This window comes from Arachis ipaensis, chromosome B4 (assembly GCF_059453495.1).
Source record: "Arachis ipaensis isolate K30076 ecotype BB chromosome B4, ASM5945349v1, whole genome shotgun sequence".
Taxonomy (NCBI): domain Eukaryota; kingdom Viridiplantae; phylum Streptophyta; class Magnoliopsida; order Fabales; family Fabaceae; genus Arachis; species Arachis ipaensis.
This window is the reverse complement of record NC_142439.1, coordinates 22727646-22751237: the sequence shown is the minus strand read 5'-3', so window position 1 is coordinate 22751237 and position 23592 is coordinate 22727646. Positions and strand designations below refer to the sequence as shown.

Sequence of the window (23592 nt, the reverse complement as noted above, 5' to 3'; positions counted from 1 at the left end):
AAAATAAGAGAGAATTAGGATTGGGAGAGAGAGAGAGAAAGAAAACTGGGTGGCGCAAGCGACGCGTTCGCGTGCAGCACGCGATCGCGTACGTTGCACATTCTTCATAATGACGCGATAGCGTTAGGCACGCGTTCGCGTGGATGGCCATATATGCAACTGACGCGAACGCGTCAGTCACGCGTCCGCGTGACCAAATTTGTGCTTTTAGCACACTTCTTGCCCCAAGCTGGCACAACTCTCTGCCCAAACGCTCTTTTACGTCGAATTTGCAGGTCACGCAATCGCGTCGGTGATGCGACCGCGTGAATGACGAAAATCACAAACGACGCGGACGCGTGAGGTACGCGATCGCGTGGGATCGTTTGTGCGAAAGGCTCCATTCTGGCGCCACTCCCGCACAACTCTCTGTAACTTTTTATTTTTTCTCGCACCCCTAGATGACGCGTTCGCGTCAGCTACGCTGGCGCGTCGGGTGCTTTTTTTTTTTTTGAAATATAGCTTGAGGTGTTCGGTTCCTGGAAGAACATAGCTGCATGATCAGAAAATTAGTAAGAACTCAAAAAAAAATAAAATAAAATAACTAAGAAAACTACTACTACGAAAAATAGCTAAGGATACGAATTTATCGGGTTGCCTCCCGACAAGCGCTTCTTTATCGTCACTAGCTTGACGGTCAGCTCCTCTAAGGAGGAGGATCATAGGGGCTCAGCTCTTCACCCCTTACTTTGAACTTCTTTCCTGTGTCTCCATAACGTAGCTCAATATGCTCCAGAGAGAGGATTTTGATTACTGTATAAACCCATGCTGGATTGCTGGTCAACACCACCTTCATTCTTGGGGAGAAACCTTCAGTGGGGATCTTTTTGTTTCTCCATCCTCTGGGTATTTTTTTCTTTTTGGGGACCTCCTCCTTGGTGGATGATGCAGTTTCAACACCAAACTTAGGTTTGATGTTAGGCGGAATTTTATCGGTTGTCACCACAGGAGGTTTGAGTTGCAAATTCTGCTGTGCATCATCAGGGGGTTCTTGAAGGTTTGGATCAATAAGCTCAGCCTGCATGCACCTCTCTTCTTCACCTGTTGAATGTACATCTTTGAAGACATGAAAGACCAGTTGCTCATTATGCACTCTAAGCACTAATTCACCCACTTCTACATCAATCAGAGCTCTTCCAGTGGCTAGGAATGGTCTTCCTAGAATTATAGAGGCATTCTCATCCTCCCCTGTATCAAGAATCACAAAATCTGCTGCGAAGAAGAACTTACCCACTTTGACCAAGATATTCTCCACTAATCCATATGCCGGCTTCATAGATTTGTCAGCCATCTGTAATGCTATCTTTGTGGGTTGTGCCTCTTGGATCTGCAGCTTCTTCATCACAGACAAGGGCATTAAATTGATGCTTGCTCCCAGATCACATAAAGCTTTCTCAAAGGTTGTGCTCCCAATAGTGCATGGAATTTGAAAGCTCCCTGGATCTGGCATCTTTCTTGGCAAGTTATTCTGAATTACAGCACTACATTCCTTAGTCAGGACTACTGTTTCATCTCCCTTTAAACGCTTTTTCTTTGACAACAGCTCCTTCATGAACTTGACATAGATAAGCATTTGCTCCAAAACCTCAGCAAAAGGAATATTGATTTGTAACTTTCTGAAGATTTCCAAGAACTTTGAGAACTGTTTGTCCTTGGTCTCCTTTTGAAGTCTCTGAGGATCTGGCATTTTAGGCTTGTATTCAGGAGCCTTTGGCAAAGTAGGATAAGTGTCAAGAGAGTCTGGGAATGGGTTGTCCGCACGCTTTGGAGGGGCGTGTTCTACTTCTTCCTTCTTCTCCTCTGGAGCTTCCTTTTCAACTAGCTCTTCATTGGCTTTGGTCTCAAAGCCAGCTACTTTACCACTTCTTAATTGAATACCCTTGCAATCTTCTCCTGGGTTCACCACTGTATCACCTTGAACTGTACTTGCAGACCTCTCAAGTATTTGCTTGCTCAGGTGGCCCACTAGCACCTCTAAGTTTCTAATGGAGGCCTTGGTTTCCTGCATAAATTGTGCTTCCGCACTTGCCACTTGTTCACTTATTATGGTGATAGCCTTGCATTCCTCTCTTGGATTTGGAATTGTGTTACCAGGAAGGCTATTAGTGGTCCTCTGATCAATTTCATTGACCTTTGTGGCTAATTGACCCATTTGAATTTCCAGGTTCTTGATGGATGCTCTGGTTTTCTGTCTAAAACCTGTCAATATTGCTTCCAAATCATTGTTCTGCTGGAAACCGCCCTTAGAACTATTGTTGACGTTCTGAGGTCTCTGAGGTTGGTCCCTCCATCCGAAATTTGGGTGATTCCTCCATCCCTGGTTGTATGTCTTAGAATATGGATCATTGTTGGGATTTCTAGGACCACTCCCCATGTAATTCACCTGTTCAGAAGAAGGTTGAGCATAATCATAATTATCATTTTGCATAAAGTTACCTGCCATGTCATAGGAGACTTCCTGTGGTGGATTTTGGGTGTTGATAGATGAGACTTGCATGCCACCCATCTATTGAGTAAGTAGATTTATTTGCTGAGACATCAGCTTGTTCTGAGCAAGAAGAGCATTACTAGCTTCTACTTCCAACACATCTCTCTTTTGAGAGGTTTCAGAGTTCACAGGATTTATGTTAGATGAGTAGAGATATTGGTTGCTTGCAACTAATTCAATCAGCTCAATAGTCTCCTCTGGTGTCTTCTTCTTGTGCAATGAACTGCCTGCAGAGGTATCTAAGCTCATCTTTGACATCTCTCCTAAGCCTTCATAAAAGATATCCAGTTGGGTGCACTTGGAGAACATGTCAGGAGGGCACTGCCTAGTCAGTAGCTTGTATCTCTCCCAAGCTTCATAAAGAGTTTCACCCTCCTTCTGTCTGAAAGTATGAACCTCCATCCTAAGCTTAGTCAGCTTCTTTGGTGGGAAAAATTTAGTGAGAAATTCAGTAACGACCTTTTCCCAAGTATTCAGACTCTCCTTTGGTTAGGAATCTAGCCATAGCTTTGCTTTATCCCTCAGAGCAAACGGGAAAAGCATGAGTCTGTACACCTCTGGATTCACTCCATTTGTCTTCACAGTATCACATATCTGCAGAAAATCAGATATGAACTGATTTGGATCTTCATGAGGAAGTCCATGATACTGGCAGTTTTGCTACACCAGGGTGACCAGTTGTGGCTTCAACTCAAAGTTGTTTTCAGTTATAGGAGGCACCACAATACTTTTTCCATAAAGATCCGCAGTAGGGGCAGAATAAGAGCCAAGCACTCTCCTCTGTTGATCATCCCCATTCGGATTTACCACATTGGCATTAGCATTATTATTTGCCAAAGTGGATTCTGCAGCCTTGCAAAGTCTTGCTTGTTGTAAACGTTGCCTGAAAGTTCTTTCAGGTTCAGGATCAAAGTCTAAGAGATGTTCTTTGTCTCTATTCCTGCGCATACACAAGCAGAAAACAAGAAAAAATGGGACTCTCTACGTCAGAGTGCAGAGAAGTCCCTGTGAGGTAACCTGTGTAAAATAAAATAAAAATACTAAATAGATAAAAAAAATACAAAAATTTAAAAGAAAAAATGAACAGAAAAATTAAAATAAAAGCAACTGGATAACACCAAAGTTAATTTCAGAAATTAAGGAAAAAAAATATTAATACAAAAATATTTATTTATTTATTTAATTTATTTATTTATTTATTTTTAAATTTAAAGATAAAAAAAAACTAATAAAATATAGAAAGAGAAAATAAAATAATGGAAGTAAACAAAAACAAAAATAAAAGAAAGTAAAAATAGAAGGAAATTAAAATAAAAATGAAATAATAAAATATAAAAAAATAAAAACGAACTAAAAAAAAGAAAGAAAGATCAAAGCAAAAGGACGTAAAGGAAACAGGAGGGGGGGGGGAACGAACGAAACTGTACGGGAAATAAAAAAATAAAAAAAATAAAAATAAAAATTAATAATAATAAAATAGAACTAATTAAAATTAAAACGCCTAATCTAAGCAATCAAATAACTAATAGTTGTTAATCACAGTCAATCTCCGACAACGGCGCCAAAAACTTGGTGCGGTAATTTAAAACCACACTTACTTACCGGCAAGTGCACCGGGTCGTATCAAGTAATACCTTACGTGAGTAAGGGTCGATCCCACGAGGATTGATGGATTAAGCAACAATGGTTAATTGATTTGGCTTAGTTAGACTAGCAGAAAATAGTGTTGAGATGCAATATAAAAGACATTAAACAATATCAAAAATATTTGAAGAAAGGCAAGTAATTAAGATGGGAATAATATATGGAGAAGATAGTTAAGGTTTCAGAGTTATCTATTTTTCCGGACTAACTTTCCTTACTAACTAATTTAATTATGCAATGGCGCCATTTTGACGTTGGGATTTTTACCAGTAAAGAGATTCATAGAAACAGTCGTGTTGTAGATATAGTCTCTACACCGACAAAAATCCCTTCGTACAAACGTTTTGGTTGTCACAAGTAACAAACCCCTTTAAAATTGATAACCGAGTATTTAAACCTCTGGTCGTCTTCTCAAGGAATTGCAGGGAGGTATGTTCTTATTATTGGTTATGAGTTTGTAAATTGGGGTTTAGGAAGTAAGGTGGGAATATGTTATATGACATAAAATAAAATAATAATAATAAAATAAAATCTCTTGGCAAGGTATAAGAACTGGAGGTCCTATCCTTAACAATTGTGATGAAAATTGGATTTTAATCTCACTTTGTTAACCTCTAACTATGAAGGTAGATCAAGTGGATTAATTAGCTTAATCCTCAGGTCCTAGTCAATTCCGATGAAAAGACTAGAGTTATTGGAGCAACTCCCAATTTCAACCACTCCTTTATTTGACAGCTCAAGCGTTACCAATTACTTAACCAAAGCCAGAAGGAAGAAAATATCTAAATTAAATAGCATCAATATAAATAAAGCAAAGCAGAATTAAATCTGAAAATTCCCCAAATTATATTAATAAAAGCAATCCAATCTATCATGAAAGATTTATGAATCAAATGGGCAACATAAGTAATTAACAAATAAAAGTATTAGAGTATCTAAAAGTAGAAGAGAAATAATAACGGAAGAACATTGAACCTGGGATTTAGAGACACTCCTAAAACTAAGAGAAATCCTAAATCCTAATCCTAAGAGAGAGGAGAGAACCTCTCTCTCTAAAAACTACATCTACTCCTCAAATTGTGAATTATGAGAGCCTCCTCATGAATGGATGCATTTCCCCACTTTATAGCCTCTAATCTGTGTTTTCTGGGCCGCAAACTGGGTCAGAAACAGTCCAGAATTCGCTGGTTTCGAATTTTAATGCGCTGATTTCCGTCACTGCGATGCGGCCGCATGGATCAGGCGGTCGCGTCACCTAGCGTCAGGGGAACCATAGCATATTATATATCAAATCGAATCTCCGAACGTTAGCTTTCCAACGCAACTAGAACCGCGTCGTTTGGACCTCTGTAGCTAAAGTTATAGCCGTTTGAGTGCAGAGAGGTCAGGCTGGACAGCTTAGCAATTTCTCCAACTTCTTGCATTCCTTCCACTTTTGTATGCTTTCTTCCCATCCTCCAAGTCATTCCTGCCTTATAATATCTAAAAACACTTAACACACATATCAAGGCATCTAATGGTAATAAGAGAGGATTAATAATAAGCAAATATAAGATCAAAGAAGCATGTTTTCAATCAAAGCACATAATTAGGAAGGCAATTGTAAAACCATGCAAATAGTATGAATAAGTGGGTAAAGAGTAGATAAAAAACCACTCAATTGAGCACAAGATAAACCATAAAATAGTGGTTTATCAACCTCCCCACACTTAAACAATAGCATGTCCTCATGCTAAGCTCAAGAGAAGCTATAAAGATGAAGAGGAATGATATGAAATGCAACCTATGAATGTAACTACATGCTGAATGCTTTTACTTACTTGGTTAAGAGTAAATAAGTTCTCCAAGACAAATACAAACCAATTTCCACTAATTCAAATCATACAATAAAAAGCAAGTGAACTTGTAAGAAGACAGCTCATGAAAGCAGGGAACATAAAATTTAAGCGTTGAACCCTCACTGGAAGTGTATATCACTCTAATCTCTCAAGTGTATAGGGTTATTCACTCTACTCTTCTCTAGTCATGCTTTCTAAACCTTGTTCTTCATCTAACCAATCAACAAATATTTAATGTACCAATGCAAACATCATGAGGTCTTTTCAAGGTTGTAATGGGGCTGAGGTAAAGGTAAGAATATATGTATGGCCAAGTGAGCTATAATATGAATCTTCAATTAACCTAAGCTCTCACCTAATATACATATACTCTATATACTTTTAAATTCATGCCTAGCTACCCATAATTCTCACCTTTGTATAATTCCCATACTCATGTACCAAATTTTTCTTTAATTTTTATCACATGTGCATTGATCTTTTATTAAACTTAATATTGGGGTAATTTTGTCCCCTTATTTACTTGTTCATTGAGTATTTTTGGATTTTTCTCTTTTTTCTCTTTTTTTTTTGTAGAGAAACAAACATAACTTATCAATGCACATGGATTTTCTATTATTTTTCTATTTTGATTTTTTCATGAGTAGGTTCCCAAATTCCTGATATTCAAATAAATTAGAAACATTATACTTTTCCTTTATTAACCCATGTTCCCACAGTTTCCCCATACTTAATTAACACACTATCTTAAGCTAACCAAAGATTCAATTGGGATATTTAATTATTTTTCTGCTTTAAGGCTAGTGATGTGGTAAAATACAGAACCAGAGGGGGTTAAAAGGCTCAAAGTGGCTGACAAGGGTGATTTAAAGGGTAGGCTTATTTGGGATAAGTGAGCTAAAATCAAATAATGGCCTCAATCATATGCAAACATGTAAATACACTAAATAATGGACATATAGGTTGGAACAAAATATAGATTACAATCATAGAGAAGGGAACACACAGGAATAAAATATTTATGGTTAAATAATATAACCATGTAAATAAGCTCAAAGTCTCACAGGTTGTGTGTTCTTTGACTCAAAAACCATGTTCCAAATACAACTTCAAACAAATTTAACACATAAAAATTTTTTAAAAATTTTTATTTAAATTAGTGAAAATATTTTTTTTTTCAAAAATAGGATCTTAAAAAGAGATTTATTATTTTAACCAAGTAGTAACTAAATGCACAAAATCAAATAAATATGCAATCAAATATGCAGATGCAACAATGAACAAACAAATAAAATAAAACATTGGTGTTGAAAGAGGAAATAACTAACCCACGGAGATCGGTATCGACCTCCCCACACTTAAAGATTGCACCGTCCTTGGTGCATGCTGAGATGTGCAGGTGGATGGGTTGTTTCAACTGTTGCTTTTCTCTAAGGATTGTGCAGATGGACTTGTCTGTCTCCCCATCTAAACGTCTTCCGGTTCTCTTCCTGGTGGCCATCCTAAAAGAAAAAAAAGAGAAGAAAGGTAACCCAATAATAGAGATAAGAAAATAAATGAAGTATGGTTGGGTTAATGCCAAATGAAAAGGGTCTCATTTACATGGTAGCTACAACATGTAAGTGAGAAAACAATAGAAGCCATGGCATACCAGTGGTGCAGAATATGCAACAATGGGAAAGAGAGTGGGGAAGGAAAGATAATATAAATTAAAAATCAATACAAAAGTAATACAGGTATAAAAGATTGGCATTGATTTAAATAATATTACCTAACCAGAATAAAACAAGTCATAAGCACCAAGATAATACCAGAAAAGAAATAACAGTTGAATAAGAACATTTGAACACCAATGGTAAAATAATAAATTTAGAAAAATAAAAATATGCAATGAATGAAAGTATGAAAATAAATAAAATAAAATAAATTGAGAGTGAAAAGGGTGAGAAGAGGAAAAAGAAAGTGAGAAAGGAGAGAGAAGGAAGAAATTAGGATTAGAAAAGAAAAGATAAGAAAATTGTCACTAATCTGGATTGGTTGTGCGACGCTGGCGACGCGGTCGCGTGGGTGACGCGGACGCGTGGGGCACTCGATCGCATGACTCGATTTGTGCTAGTGGCGCAAGTGCAGCCTCCCGGTCGTACAACTCTCTGTTCAAAACTCAGTATTGCCAAAATCCAGGGTGACGCGGTCGCGTGGTCGACGCGATCGCGCGGGTGGCCTTATTTCCAATATGACGCGGATGCGCGGGTGACGCGTTCGCGTGGCAGGGCTTGTGCTACTAGCACGGGTCCAGCCCAATTCCGGCTCAACTTTCGGCCATACACCCTTTTTATGCCGATTTTAGGTCACGCAGCCGCGTGGGTGACGCGGTCGCGTGGGGTGATTTGTGCCATTGGCACACCTCCAGCGCTGCTCCTGCGAAACTCTCTGTTCATATTAATATTGTCTCCCATCTCCTTGCGATAAGCCTATCAAACGCTAAAAAAAAAAGCACCCGACGCGCCAGCGTCGCTGACGCGAACGCGTCATCTAAGGGTGCAAGAAAAAAATAGAAAGTTACAGAGAGTTGCACGGGAGTGGCGCCAGAATGGAGCCTTTCGCACAAACGATCCCACGCGATCGCGTACCTCACGCGTTCGCGTCGTTTGTGATTTTCGCCATTCACGCGGTCGCGTCACCGACGCGATCGCGTGACCTGCAAATTCAACGTAAAAGAGCGTTTGGGCAGAGAGTTGTGCCAGCTTGGGGCAAGAAGTGTGCAAAAGCACAAATTTGGTCACGCGGACGCGTGACTGACGCGTTCGCGTCAGTGGCATATATGGCCATCCACGCGAACGCGTGCCTGACGCTATCGCGTCATTATGAAGAATGCGCGATGTACGCGATCGCGTCATTGACGCGAACGCGTCGCCCAGTTTTCTTTCTCTCTCTCCCAATCTTAATTCTCTCTTATTCTCTTATCCTTTTATTTCTTCTTTCATTTTAATATTTGTCTCTTCTATTTTCAGTTCTTCTTTGCTTGAGGACAAGCAAAGCTTTAAGTTTGGTGTTGACGCTGCGCTTATAGGTTTTCTAGTACAAAAGGGAGGTGAATCATCTTCGCGAAGGAGCACAACCTGAAGAATAAAGCGACCGCTAGGATAATTAAGGTGGTTGAGTTCCTTTCATTTTTTATTCCTCCCTTCTTTTTCTATGTTATGTTTCGGTTTTCTGTTATTTTGCTTTGTTTATTGCATGATCCTTTATTAGTTAGAATTCTAGGACTAGTTTAGTCTTCATTTAATTGCTTTAATGCTGAAAAAAAGATGTTTCATGTACCACTCACTGAACTTGAATCTAAAAAGAAAAGAAAAAAAAGTGATGTGTTGCATGAGAAATTGAGTTAATTTTAAGAATATTCTGATTTACTGAGATATGGTGGTATTTTTTTTCTGTGATTCTGAACGCATGCTTGAACAGTGCATAATTTTGATAGTGAAGCTTATGAATGTTAAAATTGTTGGCTCTTGAAAGAATGATGAAAAAGAAAAATGTTATTGATAATCTGAAAAATCATAAAATTGATTCTTGAAGCAAGAAAAAGCAGTGAAAACACAAGGCTTGCAAAAAAAAAAATTTATAAAAAAAAAAACAAACAAGAAAAAGAAAAAGCAAGCAGAAAAAGCCAATAACCCTTTAAACTAAAAGGCAAGGGTAAAAAGGATCCAAGACTTTGAGCATTAATGGATAGGAGGGCCCTAAGGAATAAAATCCTGGCCTAAGCGGCTAAATCAAGCTGTCCCTAACCATGTGCTTGTGGCGTGAAGGTGTCAAGTGAAAAGCTTGAGACTGAACGGTTAAAGTCGTGATCCAAAGCAAAAAGAGTGTGCTTAAGAACTCTGGGCACCTCTAACTGGGGACTCTAGCAAAGCTGAGTCACAATCTGAAAAGGTTCACCCAGTTATGTGTCTGTGGCATTTATGTATCCGGTGGTAATATTGGAAAACAAAATGTTTAGGGTCACGGTCAAGACTCATAAAGTAGCTGTGTTCAAGAATCAACATACTGAACTAGGAAAATCAATAACACTATCTGAATTCTGAGTTCCTATGGATGCCAATCATTCTGAACTTCAAAGGATACAGAGAGATGCCAAAACTGTTCAGGATTGCAGTTATAAACCCCACTATAAGAGAAAATATGGACGTAATCGAACTCTCATTCTCATGCAAATTCACATCCTAAGCTTATATTAGTTTTGGTTGCTTGAGGACAAGCAATAGTTTAAGTTTAGTGTTGTGATGCGTGAGCATCTTGTCTATCTTTTCCTAGTGAATTTGCATCTAAATTGTTGAATTTAATTAAGAATTAATTATATTTTAGCCACTATGGATGCTATTTTGAGTTTTGTACAATACTGTTTATTTTAGGTAGCATTTGGCGGAATTTGATGGAGTTTCTGCAGAGAAAGAGAAGAAGCCAAGGAGATGACTAGCGAATACCGACGCGGACGCATGGCTCACGCGACCGCGCGGAATGGAGGAAATCACAATGACGCGATCGCATGCCTGACGCAAACGCGTGGACTGGAATCTGCACAAATGACGCGAACGCGTGGACGATGCGGACGCGTCGTTTGTGCAGATTCCAGTCCACGCGTTCGTGTCAGGCATGCGATCGCGTCATTGTGATTTCCTCCATTCCGCGCGGTCGCGTGAGCCATGCGTCCGCGTCGGTATTCGCTGGTCATCTCCTTGGCTTCTTCTCTTTCTCTGCAGAAACTCCATCAAATTCTGCGAAATGCTACCTAAAATAAACAGTATTGCACAAAACTCAAAATAGCATCCATAGTGGCTAAAATATAATTAATTCTTAATTAAACTCAACAATTTAGATGCAAATTCACTAGGAAAAGATAGACAAGATGCTCACGCATCACAACACCAAACTTAAACTGTTGCTTGTCCTCAAGCAACCAACACTAATATAAGCTTAGGATGTGAATTTGCATGAGAATGAGAGTTCGATTAAGCTCATGTCTCTTCTTATAGTGGGGTTTACAACTGCAATCCTGAATAGTTTTGGCATCTCACTTTATCCTTTGAAGTTCAGAATGATTGGCATCCATAGGAACTTAGAATCCAGATAGTGTTATTGATTCTCCTAGTTCAGTATGATGATTCTTGAACAGAGCTACTTTCTGAGTCTTGGCCATGACCCTAAGCATTTTGTTTTCCAGTATTACCACCAGATACATAAATGCCACAGACACATAATTGGGTGAACCTTTTCAGATTGTGACTCAGCTTTGCTAGAGTCCCAAGTTAGAGGTGCCCAGAGTTCTTAAGCACACTCTTTTTGCTTTGGATCACGACTTTAACCGCTCAGTCTCAAGCTTTTCACTTGACACCTTCACGCCACAAGCACATGATTAGGGACAATTTGATTTAGCCACTTAGGCCAGGATTTTATTCTTTTGGGCCCTCCTATCCATTAATGCTCAAAGCCTTGGATCCTTTTTACCCTTGGATCCTTTTATCCTTTGTGTTTTTCACTGCTTTTTCTTGCTTCAAGAATCAATTTTATGATTTTTTCAGGTTATCAATAACATTTCTCTTTTTTCATCATTCTTTCAAGAACCAACAATTTTAACATTCATAAACTTCACTATCAAAAATATGCACTATTCAAGCATGCATTCAGAGTCACAGAAAATACCACCACATTTAAGTAAATAAGACTACTCTAAAAATTAAACTCAAATTCTCATGCACTACATCACTTCTTTTTCTTTTCTTTTTAGGTTCAAGTTCAGTGAGTGGTACATGAAACATATTTTCAGCATTAAAGTAATTAAAAGAAAACTAAACTAGTCATAGGATTCTAACTAATAAAGGATCATGCAACAAACAAAGAAAAATAGCAGAAAACCGGAACATAACATAGACAAAGAGGGGAGGAATAAAAAAAATGAAAGGAACTCAACCACCTTAGTTATCCTAGCAATCGTTTATTCTTCAGGTTGTGCTCCTCAGTGAAGATGATTCGCCTCCCTTTTGGTGCTATAGGAATAAACAGAAAATCCTTAAGCGAAGCGTCAACACCAAACTTAAAGGTTTGCTTGTCCTCAAGCAAATAAGAACTGAAAATAGAAGAGACAAATGTTATAATGAAAGAAAAAAAGAAAAAAATAAAAGGATAAGAGAATAAGAGAGAATTAGGATTGGGAGAGAGAGAGAAGAAAACTGGGCGGCGCAAGCGACGCGTTCGCGTCAATGACGCGATCGCGTGCGTCGCACATTCTTCATAATGACGCGTTAGCGTCAGGCACACGATCGCGTGGATGGCCATATGTGTAACTGACGCGAACGCGTCAATCACGTGTCCACGTGACCAAATTTGTGCGTTTAGCACACTTCTTGCCCCAAGCTGGCACAACTCTCTGCCCAAAACGCTCTGTTACGTCGAATTTGCAGGTCACACGATCGCGTCGGTGACGCGAACGCATGGGCCACGCGTCTGCGTGGGCTTGTTTGTGCGAAAAACTTCATTCTTGGCGCCACTCCCGCGCAACTCTCTGTAACTTTTTATTTTTCTTGCACCCCTAGATGACGCGTACGCGTCAGCGACACTTTCGCGTCGGGTGTTTTTTTTATTACATATATATATTTTTTATTTTTTATTTTTAGCTTTTATTTTTATTTTTTTTTTTAGCTTGAGGTATTCGGTTCCTGTGATAAAATAGCTGCATGATCAGAAAATTAGTAAGAACTTAATAAAAATCAACTAAGTAAGAAAATTACTATTACGAAAAATAACTAAGAATGAAAAAGAACGATCATACCACGGTGGGTTGTCTCCCACCAAGCACTTTTAGTTAAAGTCCTTAAGTTGGACATGTTGTGTGCTTCCTTGTCATGGTGGCTTGTGCTTGTACTAATCCAGGAATCTCCACCAATGTTTGTAATTCCAATAGCCACTGGGATCCCAAACTAGGCGCATAAAGCCTTTGAGCAAGTTGAAGCAAGTGACAAGGCCCCAAGAGTGTTGATTGTGGGAATGAATTTCAGGGTCCCAAACCTTGCTTTTACACCCGTCTTCTTGTGGATCACCATTGTTCCCACCGGGTGGCAAGCGATCTGAATTCTCACAGAGACATCCAAACAACCTTCTAGACCCATTCAGATTAGCTCTACACCAATTCTTGCACTTCAATTCAGAGCATGCAACCATATTGAGCCTTGTTTGACAACTCTTACCACTAACTATCTTCTTCTTACTCTTAATGCCACAAAGAGCTCTAAGTTGACCATCCGTCTCCAGTAGTCCATATTCAAGTGAGAAAGTAAAGGTTAAGGGTAGAAATTTTACCCACTTAAATGTTGTATTTGATGGTGATGGCTTTGGGAGAGGTCTTGCAAGCTCCACTCCCTTGTGTTCTTCTTTGAATTCTACCACCTCTTTGCAAGCTTCCTCAATTTCAACCTCTTCCTCTTGGTGGCTTTCTTTTTCGACTGACTCTTCATTGACCTTGGTCTCAGCGCCAGCTACTTTACCACTTCTCAGTTGAATAGCCTTGCAGTCTTCTCTTGGGTTCACCACTGTATCACTTGAAAATATACTTGCAGACTTCTCAGGTAATTGCTTGCTCATTTGGCCCATTTGCACTTCCAAGTTTCTAATGGAGGCTCTGGTTTCCTGCATAAAACTCATCATCATCTCCCAATTAGAATCTTCTTGGGATTTAGAGTTTGCCTGCTGAGTTGATTGAAACTGGTGGTTATTAAAATTATTCTGTTGAGAACCATCTTGAGAATTATGATTAAAATCTTGTGGCCTCTGAGGTTGTTCTCTCTACCCAAAATTTGGGTGATTTCTCCACCCCGGATTGTAGGTCTTAGAATAGGGATCATTTTTGGGGTTTCTAGGAGCACTCCCCATGTAATTGACTTCTTGAAGAGGATTTTGGGTGTTGATAGCTGGGACTTGCATGCCACCCATCTGTTGAGTAAGTAGATTTATTTGCTGAGTCATAAACTTGTTCTGGGCAAGAATAGCATTAAGAATTTCTACTTCCATAACACCCTTCTTCTGAGGAGCTTCAATATCTGATGGTGGCTCTTGATATGGGTAGAAAGATGATGGTTCTTGGTAGTTGAAACATGGAGCAATGAAATTTCTTTGGTTTTGGCCTTGCCAACTAAAATTTTGATAGTTCCTCCATCCACCATAATATGAATCACTACTTGGGTGTGAGTAGTAACCCACGTGATCTCTCTCCATTATTTTTCCTCAGCACAACACACTAAAATAAATTAAACGCACCATGTGGTAAATAGGAAAGCAAAAAAGACAGAACAAAATTCTAAAAATTAAAATAAGAAAAATTAAAATAAAACTAACTAGGAAACACCAAACTTAATTTCAGAAATTAAAAAAAATATTAGTGCTATTGTAAATTTTAAAAAAAAAAATAAATAATAAAAAAATAAAATAAGTCTAATAAAATATAAAAAGTAAAAAATTAATGGAAGAAACAAAACAAAAATAAAATAAAAATAAAACGGAACAATAAATCAGGAACGAAAGTTTTAAAAAAATTAAAAATAAAAATAAAATAAAAATAAAAGATAAAAGGAAGTAAGAAAAAAAATTTCCACGGGGGCAGGGAAAGGGGAAACGAAACGAAAAAAAATAAAGGAAAATTATTTTTTTTTTAAAAAATAATAAAATAATATTTAATTAAAATTAAAATTAAAAAGCCTAATCTAAACAATCAAACAACTAATAGTTGTTAATCACAGTTAATCCTCGGCAACGGCGCCAAAAATTTGGTGCGGTAATTTAAAACCACACTTACTTACCGGCAAATGCACCGGGTCGTACCAAGTAATACCTTACGTGAGTAAGGGTCGATCCCACGAGGATTGATGGATTAAGCAACAATGGTTAATTGATTTGGCTTAGTTAGACTAGCAGAAAATAGTGTTGAGATGCAATATAAAAGACATTAAACAATATCAAAAATATTTGAAGAAAGGCAAGTAATTAAGATGGGAATAATATATGGAGAATATAATTAAGGTTTCAGAGTTATCTATTTTTCCGGACTAACTTTTATTTTGAGCCAGTATGGCATTCAGAGTATCAATCTCAAGAACTCCTTTCTTCTGATTTGTCCCATTATTCACAGGATTCCTTTCAGAAGTGTACATGAATTGGTTATTTGCAACCATTTCATGAGTTCCTGAGCTTCTGCAGGCGTCTTCTTCAGATGAAGATATCCTCCAGCAGAGCTGTCCAATGATATCTTGGACAGTTCAGACAGACCATCATAGAATATACCTATGATGCTCCATTCTGAAAGCATGTCAGAAGGGCACCTTCTGATCAATTACTTGTATCTTTCCCAAGCTTCATAGAGGGATTCTCCTTCCTTCTGTCTGAAGGTTTGGACTTCCACTCTAAGCTTGTTCAATTTTTGAGGTGGAAAGAACTTTGCCAAGAAGGCATTGACTAGCTTTTCCCAAGAGTTCAGGCTTTCTTTGGGTTGAGAATCCAACCATGTCTTAGCTCTGTCTCTTACAGTAAAAGGGAAGAGCATAAGTCTGTAGACCTCAGGATCAACGTCATTGGTCTTGACAGTGTCACAGATTTGCAAGAATTCAGCTAAGAACTGATGAGGATCTTCCAATGGAAGTCCATGAAACTTGCAATTCTGTTGCATTAGAGAAACTAATTGAGGCTTAAGCTCAAAGTTGTTTGCTCCAATGGCAGGGATTGAGATGCTTCTCCCATAGAAGTCAGGAGTAGGTACAGTAAAGTTGTTTTCGGTTGCCATGGCTTCTTCTTGTTTGAAAAGCTCTGTTAGGTCCTCTATAGAGAGTTGTACTTTAGCTTCTCTTAGCTTTCGCTTCAAGGTCCTTTCATGTTGAGGATCAGCCTCAATAAGAATACTTTTGTCCTTGCTCTTGCTCATATGAAAGAGAAGAGAACAAGAAAGTATGAAATCCTCTATGTTACAGTATAGAGATTTCTTGAAGTGTCAGAGGAAAAGAAATAGAAGGAGAAGGTAGAAAGAGAAGAATTCGAACTTATCAAGAGGGATAGAGTTCGAATTGTTGATAGTGGAGGAGTGTTAGTCCTTAAATAGAAGGATGTGAGAAGAGGGGAAGAATTTTCGAAATTGAAGTAAAAGATTTTGAAATAATTAAAAGAAATTTTGAAAATTTGATTGATGATTTTTGAAAACTAAGATTGGGAAAGAAATTAAGTGATTTTTGAAAAGATTTTGAAATTAGAAATCAAAAAGATATGATTGAAAATTAATTTTGAAAAAGATGTGATTGAAAAGATATGATTGAGAAGATATGATTGAAAATCAAATTAAAAAGAGAAAGTTTTAAAATTAAAGTTGATTACTTGACTAACAAGAAATTAAAAGATATGATTCTAAAATTTAAAATTTGATCCTTTCTTAATAGGCAAGTAACAACTTGAAAATTTTGAATTAAAATACTAATTGTAGCAAGGATTTTTGAAAATAGAAAAAAAATAAAAAAATGGAAAGAAATTGATTTTGAAGAGATATGATTGAAAAGATATGATTTGAAAAAGATTTGATTTTGAAAAATTATGAAGATTTGAAAAAAATTTGGATTAAAAACAAAATATTTTCTCTAGTGTCATCCTGGCGTTAAACGCCCAGAATGGCATCCATTCTGGCGTTTAACGCCCAAAATGCTACCTTTTTGGGCGTTAAACGTACCTGGCTGGCGTTTAAATGCCAGTTTTCCTTCTTCACTGGGCGTTTTGAACGCCCAGCTTTTTCTGTTTAATTTCTCTGCTGAATGATCTGAATTTTCAATTCTCTGTATTATTGAAAAGACACAATTTTGAAAATATTTTTGAATTTTTAATGATGAGAAACAATAAAAATGCAACTAAGATCAAATAAACAATGCATGCAAGACACCAAACTTAAGAATTGACACTAAGATACATAAAATATTTTTGATTTTTATGATTTTATAAATATTTTGTGATTTTTCGAAAATTATATGGAAAAGAGAATAAAGAGATTCAAAACTTTTAATAAGAATTCCAGGAATCATGCAATGTTAGTCTAAAGCTTTAGTCTAAAAAGATTAGACATGGCTGACCAAGCTTCAGCAGGACATTACATTCAGCAGCTAAATTGATGAGAATCAATCAGCTTTTGTGATGATAAGAACATCACCTTGAAACTCTAGAATTCATTCTTAAAAATTCTGAAAAATAAAAAGAAAAGTACCTAATCTAAGCAACAAGATGAACCGTCAGTTGTCCAAACTCGAACAATCCCCGGCAATGGCGCCAAAAACTTGGTGCACGAAATTGTGATCATCAACAATGGCGCCAAAGGACTTGGAGCTCTCAAACGTGAATCACACTTTGTCACAATTCCGCACAACTAACCAGCAAGTGCACTGGATCGTCCAAGTAATACCTTACGTGAGTAAGGGTCGATCCCACGGAGACTGTCGGCTTGAAGCAAGCTATGGTCATCTTGTAAATCTCAGTCAGGCGGATTCAAATGGTTATGGAGGATTGATAATTAAAAGATGAATAAAACATAAAATAAGATAAAGATAGAGATACTTATGTAATTCATTGGTAGGAATTTCAGATAAGCGTATGAAGATGCTTTGTTCCTCTTGAACCTCTGCTTTCCTATTGCCTTCTTCCAATCATTCATACTCCTTTCCATGGCAAGCTTTATGTTGGGCATCATCGTTGTCAATGGCTACTTCCCGTCCTTTCAGTGAAAATGTTCTACGCACGCTGTCACTGCACGGCTAATCATCTGTCGGTTCTCGATCATGTTGGAATAGGATCCATTGATCTTTTTGCGTCTGTCACACGCCCAACAATCGCGAGTTTGAAACTCGTCACAGTCATCCCTTCCCAGATCCTACTCAGAATACCACAGACAAGGTTTAGACGTTCCAGATCTCAGGAATGGCCGCCAATAGTTCTAGCCTATACCACGAAGGTTCTAATCTTAGATTAGAAACCCAAGAGATACACATTCAAGCTTGGTTGCATGTAGAACGGAAGTGGTTGTCAGTCACGCGTTCATAGGCGAGAATGGTGATGAGTGTCACATAATCATCACATTCATCATGTTCTTGGGTGCGAATGAATATCTTAGAGAAGAAGTAGGCTTGAATTGAATAGAAAAACAGTAGTACTTTGCATTAATTCATGAAGAACAGCAGAGCTCCACACCTTAATCTAAGGTGTGTAGAAACTCCACTGTTAAAAATACAAATGTGATAATGGTGGTCATTGGCTTCGGCCCCAGAGAGGGAATCCGAAGAACCGAGATGAAAATACAATAGTAAAAAGTCCTATTTATAGAGAACTAGTAGCCTAGGGTTTACAGAAATAAGTAATTAATACAGAAATCTTCTTCCGGGCCCACTTGGTGTGTGCTTGGGCTGAGCATTGAAGCTTTCACATGTAGAGACTTTTCTTGGAGTTAAACGCCAGCTTTTGTGCCAGTTTGGGCGTTTAACTCCAGCTTTTGTGCCAGTTCTGGCGTTTTGACGCCAGAATTCTTAAGCTGACTTGGAACGCCGGTTTGGACCATCAAATCTTGGGCAAAGTATGGACTATTATATATTGCTGGAAAGCCCAGGATGTCTACTTTCCAACACAATTGAGAGCGCGCCAATTGGGCTTCTGTAGCTCCAGAAAATTCACTTTGTATCAATTTTGAAAATCGAGGCAAAAGTTATGATCAGGCAAAGTTCACCGAAATCCCCTTTTTACCAATTTCACATGTTCTCAATTTTTACGAAATTCTCAAGCTACATCCAACTAGATCAAAACCAGACTTCCATTTCCAGCACACTCTACCCTTTTAAATCACAATTCATCATTCCCAGTCATCAAATACCACATATATGACACTAAGATCAATTCTCCACCAACACCTACACCAACCATCAATTTCTTCCTACCACTTATCATCATCAATTCCATTCATACTTTATATCCACATCCAACAACATACAATCATTCAAATCATCATACATCATATCTCAATATCATTATTTCTCAACATAACCTTATCAATTCAACATGAATTTTCAATAAACCATCATCAACAACCACATAATTCCAACCTATCCTATAGGTTACTAGCCTAAGTGTCCATGAATATTATATACTACATAGAGAAAACCAAAATCATACCTTGGCCGATTCCCAATATGCGCTAAAATTACCAAATTGACCTCAACCAAGCTTTCACAAGTTCTCAAACTCAATCAAGCCATCAATTAATCTCCAATAAGCACCAACCATCAATATTCCAAGCTATACACATTAATGTGCAATAAATTAGTACCTAGGGTTCTTAATTATTCAACTTCACAAGGGATAAGGGTGAACTTACCTTACCCACAGTTGATTAAGACAAACCCCATTAACTACCCGGTGCTAGATTGTACCTAATTAATCAAAATAACAAGAACTACACATTCACCATAGCCAAAAAGCGAATCTATTTTAGAATGAATAACTAGGAAAGAAATTGGAAGTTCCTTACCACTTTGTTCTTGCATGTTTAATTTTAACACTCTTGGTTGAGAAATTGGGTGTTTGGGTGGAATTGAGTTGTGAATGTCCACCGCATTGTGTGAGAATGGTTAATTGGTTTGGTTTCCATTAACGCTAGTCTTTCACTAAGTAATTAGTGAGTTGACTAGGACTTATAGATTGAGATCAATTACGCCTTTTGACTAATTCTCAAGGAGGATTGACTGATTTGGATTGATTCCACACAATTGCCATGTTTGCGGTCCATAACTAGGATAAGAATCCTAAATTCCCCGATTCTTGCCAAGAGTTGCCATTTACATTCCTTGCATGCTCATTTACTTTCTTGCTATTTACATTTCTTGCTCTCTTGATTTCATTCCCAATTTCCCCATGCTCCCTCATAGCCAATGACATGACATTTCATTGCAACTCGTAGGGAAGAACGACCCGGGAGTGAGATATTCTCGGTTTATATATTTGAGTTTGTATTGTGATAACATTTGATTGATGATCAATTATTAGATTTGGACTATACTTGCAACGTCATTCCTATTTTTAGTGTGAAAATCCAAACACATGCTTTTGGGCATTGTCAAATTTGGCGCCGTTGCCGGAGAGTTTCAATTGTGTTGTTATTGGCTATTGTAAATATGTTAATATGTAAATAGCTTGCTTGTTGGTTGTCTTTGTTTATGGTTAGGATTGGGATCCCGGAGGACATTGGAGATTCAAGCCATTGGTGGAGAAGTCAAGCACAAGCCATCATAGCAAGGGCTCTCCCAATTGTCTAACTTAAAGACATTAAATAAAACTGCTCGATAACATTGTTCTAACTCTCCTCTTTTTATATATATTTTGGCCTAATCGCATGTTTGCTTATTTTGGTTAGCTTAGGATTAATTTAATTTTGAGATTATATAGGTTAAGTTTGGTTTGGATCATGAATTTATGGGTTTTTGCATGTTTTGGTGTTGAATTTTGATTGAGTTAAGGCTTAGAGCCTTAGATTTTGAAAGAAAAAATTTTGAGAAAAACAGGGATGTGCGTGCACATACTCGCGTGCGCACGCACACAGCAACGAAAATTCACCTTCCGTGCGTACGCACCCAGCTATGCGTACGCACACAAGCCTTTATGCCCTCTGTTCGCAGCGCCAGCACGCTTTGTGTGCGCGCGTCCTTCTGTTTTTTGTGACCTGTGCGTGCGCACGTACCTGTGCGTACGCACACATGCCCTTTTTCGCACTCTTTGTGCGAACGCACAAGCTTGTGCGCTTGAACACCAACTTGCTTCCCTTCTGGTGGGAGCGTTGGCACAGCATGTGCGTATGAACCCCTGCCCTCTTATACTTTTGTGCGTGTGCACGGATCTGTGTGCGAGCGCACGCATGATCATGTCAAAAAAAAAAAACCACACCTGTGCGTGCGCATAGCTCTGTGCGCACGCACAACCTTGGGAACCCCCTCTGCTCGCAGCACATGCATCTCTTGTGCGTGGGAACACCCCCTCTTTTCCCCTTCTATGCGCCCGCACACGCCTTTGTGCGTGCGCACAGGCCTTATGTTCATTCTGTTCGCAGCGTCCGCGCCCTGATGTGTGCGCGCATAACCCCTTTTCCGCCTAGTGTGCGTACGCACACGTACCTGTGCGTACGCACACCCCTGAATATTATATACTACATAGAGGAAACCGAAACCATACCTTGGTCGATTCCCAATATGCGCTAAAATCACCAAATTGACCTCAACCAAGCTTCCACAAGTTTTCAAACTCAATCAAGCCATCAATTAATCTCCAATAAGCACCAACCATCAATATTCCAAGCTATACACATTAATGTGCAATAAATTAGTACCTAGGGTTCTTAATTATTCAATTTTACAAGGGATAAGGATGAGCTTACCTTACCCACAGTTGATTAAGACAAATCCCACTAAGTACCCAGTGCTAGATTGTACCTAATTAATCAAAATAACAAGAACCACTCATTCACCATAGCCAAAAATCGAATCTGTTATAGAATAAAGAATTGGGTAAGAAATTGGAAGTTTCTTACCACTTTGTTAAAATGAAATCGAAGAGCTCGACGAGAGCTTCGCGTGGCAACTGACGGCACGCAAATCGGAGCTCCGGAGAGTGAAATATGGCTCCAAGAAGAAGATGATGAATAGTGAACTTTTGGAACCCTACCTCTCTTCTCTCTTTTCACGTTGCTGCTGGTTTTGTGGTGTTAAAGTGGCTAAAATGGCCACTTAAATGGATTTATATAGTGTTGGTCGTAGGTCCAACTTGGGCTCGGTCCAACCCGTTAGCTTTTTTAACTCGTTTGGCCAACTTCAGGCTAAACTTTTAAAATTAATGCCCGGTTTTTGACTTCTATTATTTTATAAGATTTTTGACGATTTTCACTTTTTCTCATGCGGTACCAGGCAGACTTGAACCGGTTCAACCGGTTCAACTACCGGTTTGTAGTTTTTCACGGTTTTTCGCAGAAAACGCATTTTTTGACTCAAAAAAACCCACTGAGTCCAAAAATCACATTTACATCCTCTAAATCTCACTCTATTTTTCGGACTCTATATTGGTCAATATTAATTAACTAATTAAGCATTTAATTATTCGCGGTTCTTACAACCGGCCCGAGCATATATATGTATATATATATATTAGGGAACCCAAAAGAAACCCAAAGTACATAGTTACAAAATCTATTTCTTCAAAATAACCTCTAAAAGGAGTTAATATAGGATATATATAAACAATGGAGATAATAAGTATCTATGTAATACTTATAACCAAAATAAAGCCCAAAAGATAAAGATCTTCGCTAAATTAGAAGCTCCAGCATGCCTCAGCGAGGAGCCTCACGTCCTGCATCTGAAAACCACAAAATTCGCATGGGTGAGAACCGGAGGTTCTCAGCATGGTAACAGTACCCACATATCTAACATATAATGTCTTGGGAAAGCCGAAGGCAATCCTAGAACTTTCAATAGATAATTAAAGCTTATAAACATAACTAATCCATGAGAAAGTAATAGGCAAATGGCTAAGGGTCTTCGGTCTATGTAAAACTCCCCTTTCCAACTCCTTCGAACCTCCCAACTACCACCAGAACCAGTTGTTACAAACACATTTATTACATACACAGAAATCACAGGTAGAAAGAATATACAACAGATAAACAATTAGCAAGTAGTTATGCAGTCAATTAGACATTCCAAACAAAACACACCAAACAATCGTATAGATGCATATGATGCATGCCTGACCTAGTGGCTGATGAGTCTCATTTGTCGGTTATAAAGCCAACGTGACAAGTCCTGGTAGCTAGGCATTGGACTGTCCCTCTGTCGTGGATTCTCAACTAGAGTAATTCACAATCATAATCATATAACACCCACACTGGTGTTTATCCATGGGACTGAGCTCATCCGGAACTTTCACAGTGTCCAGCCACACTTACGACATAGGGTCAGCAGAGTATCGAGTCTCAACCTGGAACACGTGGTGGCTAGCCACTGCTTTTACCCAGGAAAACTCGTATCTCAGATGTTTGGAAGTGCAACAATCACATTATCATTCATCAAGCATATATGCATTCACACTCAGCGATAATTCAGTATTAATACAGCTATTCGGCTCATAACAAAATCCACAATTAGCCATAATTCATTATCACATACAGCCATTCGGCTCATATCATACACATCACTTCCACCAACATCCTCAGCAACTCATACAATCATCACTAATCATGGTTTATCATTAATTTTCCCTTTACTTCATCCACAAGTTACCATCTTCCCTAACTTCTTCTCATAACTAGGCATTCTATGAGGATTTAAGGCTAAAAGGATGAAAATAGAGGCTTAGAGGTTTGAAAATTTGGTTAAAAACACAAAACTCACATTTGTTGAAAACAGGGTCACGCGTACGTGTGAGTACGCGTTTGGACCAAGGTTGCGAGAACCGTACTGGTCAATGAACCGGTGAGGTCACTGGTTCAAT

At 38.4% G+C, this 23592-nt stretch overlaps 1 protein-coding gene and 2 non-coding genes across 3 annotated transcripts; 2 read left to right on the top strand and 1 right to left on the bottom strand.

The window, feature by feature from the left end:
• Positions 1-685: 685 nt before the first annotated feature.
• Positions 686-2191, bottom strand: LOC148566908 (uncharacterized). The gene has a single exon (XM_088483806.1). It carries the CDS (start codon positions 2189-2191, stop codon positions 686-688), a length of 1506 nt encoding a protein of 501 aa, XP_088339932.1.
• Positions 2192-2834: 643 nt separating this feature from the next.
• LOC148566907 (small nucleolar RNA R71) lies at positions 2835-2938 on the top strand. Its single transcript, XR_015882968.1, has one exon. It is a non-coding gene; the product is annotated as a small nucleolar RNA R71 (small nucleolar RNA).
• A 12417-nt stretch (positions 2939-15355) lies between these two features.
• LOC148566906 (small nucleolar RNA R71) lies at positions 15356-15463 on the top strand. Its single transcript, XR_015882154.1, has one exon. It is a non-coding gene; the product is annotated as a small nucleolar RNA R71 (small nucleolar RNA).
• Positions 15464-23592: the final 8129 nt, after the last annotated feature.